This window comes from Protopterus annectens, chromosome 7.part0 (assembly GCF_019279795.1).
Source record: "Protopterus annectens isolate FY-2018-M chromosome 7.part0, PAN1.0, whole genome shotgun sequence".
Lineage (NCBI taxonomy): Eukaryota > Metazoa > Chordata > Ceratodontiformes > Protopteridae > Protopterus > Protopterus annectens.
In genome coordinates this window covers 820,459,539-820,465,155 of record NC_056739.1, presented here as the reverse complement: position 1 = coordinate 820,465,155, position 5,617 = coordinate 820,459,539, and the positions used below count along the sequence as shown (strand labels likewise).

At 40.5% G+C, this 5,617-nt stretch overlaps 1 protein-coding gene across 1 annotated transcript in view; it reads right to left on the bottom strand.

The window, feature by feature from the left end:
* Positions 1-1,097: 1,097 nt before the first annotated feature.
* SNAPC2 (small nuclear RNA activating complex polypeptide 2) overlaps positions 1,098-5,617 on the bottom strand; it is a 178,140-nt gene continuing 173,620 nt past the window's right edge. The window contains exon 5 of the mRNA XM_044077350.1: positions 1,098-3,197. Within this exon, the coding sequence (XP_043933285.1) occupies positions 2,701-3,197 (497 nt within the window). The 3' untranslated portion in view covers positions 1,098-2,700. The remainder of the gene's footprint in view (positions 3,198-5,617) is intronic.

Below are 5,617 nucleotides of genomic sequence, written 5' to 3'. Positions count from 1 at the left end.
CTCCTGTATCCCCCTGGCTAATGTCTCATCAGAACACTTCACCTAACTTAAGTAACTCTGCTAAGCCAACCAATCATAGTACTGTACCCACTTAGGACTGTTAATCTACTGCTCATCCCATCTCTCCAGGAGTTAGGGAAAACTACCCCAGCAATGTTGTGCTTTCCAAAAGAAACTAAAACCAGGGGAAGACATATTGTAAATTAATTTATCTTTCTCAACTAAAGCCAGGTGAAGACGTATAGTAAATCAATTTGTTATCCTTCTCAACTATAGCGAGCATCATCTGCTCTCTCGGAGCCTTATTCTACGTCTCTCTGCTTTTACTCTGATAGTAAATCTATCACAGGAATCCTAAACTTAGGAATATCTTCTAAACTGTAATATTATATTGTAGAGAACGAATGTATCCTGTTAGTTAATATGTATGTCAAAGTCTCTTCTATGGAAATTGTATGTCAAAAGTCTGTCCTTAAAACTATATTTTGTAAAATATCGTTCTCTTGGAGCTTTTCTCCCTGGGCCTCCACTGAAAATGAACTTGTAATCCAGTTGGACTCTCCCAGTCAACAAATGTAAAATGAATAAATAAAAATAAATAAATGTGACCAAACAATCCTTCCGGCCAATGTAATTTTAACCTAAACTGATCTCTACAGTAAACTGCAAGGCTGATCTACACTAAATTATAAGACGGAGAGGTTTTGCATTTTCCACTTCTGATCTACTGCAAGGAAGGTCATGAAAGGCATCCAGACAATCAAGCGAGACATGCTACAGTGAGGGCCCATTTCTTCAAAAACTGGTATTCTACACCATGACTGCATGACCTAGGAACATATTATATTAAACAGGGAGATGCGGGAGGGGTGGGGGTACTTGGTCCACAAATCACTCAGGGCTATATATTTTTTTTGCATATTTGCTTAACAGGGACATTGCAGCAGCAGGTTTCAATTTAGTTTACCAAAACTGTCATCAAGGCGTAGGTTAAGAATACAAACAGATGATGAAGTAACAACCATGCTTGTAAAGGTGGGAAAATACATTACATACAAGGCTTCTTCAGTCTGATACAGTAACACACAAGTATCTGATTAAATTAAAAATTAAACCATTTAATTATTATAGAAAAAAATACACTATGTACATTCAAACTTAGACTTTTCAAGGGTCAGCAGGGCTCTGTTAAGGAAATTACAGTTTGAGAACCATTACGCTCCAGAACTTACTGGTTTATATAAATCTGCTTTTCTACTCCAACAAGCTTTTTCAGACACACTCAACTATTCCAAGTAAACATGTATAGGTATGGACCTGGCTTTAGTGGAATACATATGGAACACAAATCAGCACTGTCTGCTTCACTGACTTTATTTATATTGCTCTTGTTCTTTTATTAACATTTTAATTCTCAAATATCTCACAACAGTGGAAACACTATGATACCAAATATTAATTTGTATACTTTGAAGCAACTTCCAACAACAGTGCCTGCCACTCTGAAGTGACATTACCAAACTACATTATATGTATTACAAAATACAGTCAGCCTTCTGTGAAGAGTAGAAAAACAGCTCAACTGGTTGTACAAGTAATATAAACTACACTTTGTTCTTGGCACCCCAGCAGTAAAATGACACCACAGCACCTTTCTTTTGGGGGAGGGGGGGGGGTGAACGGTTAAGCTTGTGTGTTGGGGGAAATCACTTATTTTTGAGTCACTTCTGTCCACATTTAACTTCACATTTATACTTACTGATTCTGCATTTCAGTTACGAGATTCACCAGAGACATGCAATAATCTCTGGAAAACGTCTACATGTAGGACTGTCAGTAACACAACAGCAACAAAAATTAAACCAGTTTAAGTAGGCAAAATAAAATTTACTTGCTTGGCTTTGCAGCACAGATGGACAAAGTCTAGTTTACAATCCAGATCACCTGAATTCATGCAGGTCAGAAATTTAAGAACCAAGCTGAGGAGAGGGCTTACACAACACAAATGGCTGAAGACTGGGTGCTACGTGCTAGAGACTCCCAAGCAGGAGAAGGCAGTCCCCAAGGGTATAGGAGCATTCACATGTAAGGGGAGGACAGAGAAATGCTCAACAGTGACTCGGGCATTCACTAAGCCATCTGGTGCATGGAAAGGATGATACAGAAACACCTTCACTGTCAGCACCTGGCATAATATGGGCTGCAGACTAGGAGACAGCCATTCAGTTCCTGGTCAACAGAATTAGGTACAATCGCCACAGGCTCCAATCTAAGGAGTAAACCAGACTCTCAGGTTAAGGGATGAGGATGTACTCCCTTAATGGCATCTAAAGTGGAGGATGGGGCACAGAAAGAGGTACAAAAAATAATCCTTATGGTAGCATGAATGATGGGCCCCTCAGGATAAGACTGACTTGTACGGAGATACCCAGAACAATGAAAAGAAAGCACTCAAGTCTGATAAGGGAAGATCTGACAGTCAGAAAAAATAAGGGCAAGAAGCACCTCAAAAAGTACTCAGTAATAAGTACCAAAATAATTCTCATATGTAACAAAATATTTTTCTTACAAAGCAACTACCATTCTGCAGACTTGCAATAAACAAATATTTACACTACATACATACATAAATAAATGACAGCTATACAAGCATACACACACAAGCAAGTGCTCTCTCTCATGTTTACACACACACACACTTTACAGATCTGCTTCTGTTGTACCACGTGCCAAAAGTTTCAAAGGCAGCATGAAAGGATTCAAAGGGCAAACATCAACATCCTTCCAGGAAATGTTCTTGTGGCCTGTCAAATGCTGAGTGCCACTTTGCAGATTCTGCTGGGAAGAAGCATGGTCAGAGAGAGTCTGAGCAGATGTAACAGGACTGCTCAGTGACATCTGCACAGTTTTAGGCAGCTTCCGACTTGTATCCTGTCCAATGTGGGTTAGTCTTTGTGTTTTGTCTTCCTCAGCAGCATTACCTTTGGAGCAATCTTCCATACCAGTCAAAGGAGCTACATCTTGTGCCTGGTGTGAACTTCTACAAGGTCCGGAATCCTGGTCAGGAGTACCACACAAGTTCTGTGGCGTGGTTAGTTTGCTGTAGGCTTGATGCGTCTGACACTGTAGACCGTAACAGTCCAGCTTGGGAAGCTCTTCAGGAAGGGACATCAAGAGGTCAAACAGAACAGCAGACTCTGAAAAACAGAATAATTTACATTTCAACTTATTCTCTACTCTCTCAGGTAAAATAAACAACTCTTTTGTCTTCTGTCTCCAAGTACTCTTAACTTCCTTCATTAAAGCAATCTCAAGCCCATAGCTCATATTAAAATCCAAGTTTAGCCAATTCCTTGGCACAACCAGCAGTTACCTTTCTTTGGCTGGGCCATGCTGCACAGGTGACACCAGCAGGGGAACTGTGCTCTTCACCATGCAGTGTACAAAATACATCAATCCACACATCTAATCTTCTCCTTACAGCATACCTAGGGCTGCAAACATACAAGGTAGTCAACTGCTACCCCTTCCAACATGGCCACACTTAAATGCATCAATGAGAAAAAGGCAGAGAAATCTGGGCAGTCCCAGCCAGAGAAGAGCAGCCAGTGAGATACACATGATCTTTGTCCTGCTGCTACATCAGCTTACTTCTGAACCCTGGTTATAGCAACATGACTGCCTCATAGAATAGCAGGTATGATAAAGTCGATAATAAGAGGTCCTCATGCATTTGTTGACAGTTAACCTGCACTACCAAACCTCACTTGATACTTGTAGTAACTGCCTACTTTAGTGCACGCAGCAAGCAGGGTAACAGGAAATGCACTGTATTTACAGTATTACAGACTTGCATTCATAACATATGAACAGAGATCTGCGATACGAGTCACAAAAAAGGAACAGGGCTCTGCAATATGCGTCACAAAATAAGAACAGGGCTCTGCGATATGCGTCACAAAATAAGAACAGGGCTCTGCGATATGCATCACAAAACAAGAACAGGGCTCTGCGATATGCATCACAAAACAAGAACAGGGCTCTCGATATTCGTCATAAGACAGGAACACGGCTCTGCGATATATGCTAGGGACTATTGGGAATATAGCTGACCTTTTCTGTACAAATGGATAGCACTAGACATGCAAATGTAATGCCGTTTCTGTACATATCATTGAATACAAAACTGAAGCATAAAGCAGCAATGGCTCCCATCCACAAACAGTTAAACTGCCACAAAGTACAGTATCTACCTACTGGTCCCAGTTAAAAGTACTAAATATTCCATGCCCTCCACGGGCCTTTCTAAGGTAAGCTGTGATGAAGTCATGCTTTTCATGTATTTCTCTACAAATTGCCTGTTTAAATCCTAATGTTACAGATGTCCTACTTGTACTTACATACTCCTATTTATACTTTTCCCCTCCCCAAGAACTTCCTCATGAAAGTTGTCGATGGGCTCAGTGGAACTAACTGGTTAACAAAATTATGAAAAAAGAAATAGAGTAGAATATATCAAGTAATTAACTGTTGAATCTAAGCGGATACAAATGAAGTTCACTAAAACAATAATGGGTACTGGGGAACAGTGAAGTATAATGTACTCACAAAGTGGGCAACTTTAGTCCAGCTGACCATTTCTTGGGTTTACACTACTTGAATTACAGATAATGAATGGGACAATAGGATATGTATATGCAAAACTTTTACGGATAACTCTCTGGGAGTAAGGCACACTTTCTGGCACCTCAAACTTAAAGAACTTACATTAGGTGCTGAAAGTGACCGTTTTGATTTACTGAACAGGCAAAAAGTTATTAGAATGCCTGCAAAGATTCTTGAGGATGGCAGAAAAATAACAGCAAATTTAAGGAGAAAATGGGTGATGTAACAGGAGGGTTCCACTTCATATTGTCGAATTATCATTTAATCGAATTGCAAAACAATGAGACCAAATCGCCAAAAACTCAAATTGTCGAAAACTCAGCATCGAATCTCAAATCATTGAAAACTATAAAGCAACTAGAAATAACATCCCAAAGTTTTTACTATGTTTATGCAGAGGGGCAAGCCCCCCCTACAACCCCCACACCCGCACATTAAATATGCCAACTTCAAGTTCGCACTACAGTGGGGGAAAAAGGTAATTTCCTAACCCCACTGTAGGGCGAATTTGGAGTTGGTATATTTAATTTACAGGGGGTGTGGTGGGGCAGAGCCCACTGCATGGGGGATGCAGGGGGGCTTGCCCCCCTGCATAAACATAGTAAACAGTGTCTGGGATGTTATTTCTAGTTGATTTTTAGTTTTCAATGATTTGAGATTCGATGTTATGAGTTTGACGATTTGGTCTCCATGTTTTGCAATTCGATGAAAGGATAATTCGACGATATGAAGTGGAACCAAGAGGAGACATTTACAAATTTTTGGCTGTGTTGACAATGTGGGTATTCGCACATATCCCTATTTGCATTTTAGCAGTGAAATGACTGACCAGCTCTGGTTCAGGAAAATGTACAGACAAGCACAATGCTGGGGGGGGGGGGGGGGGGCAGTTTGGGAAACTGACATACAATGAAACGGTGGTGTGGGAGAGATGGAACAGGGCATGGTAGAG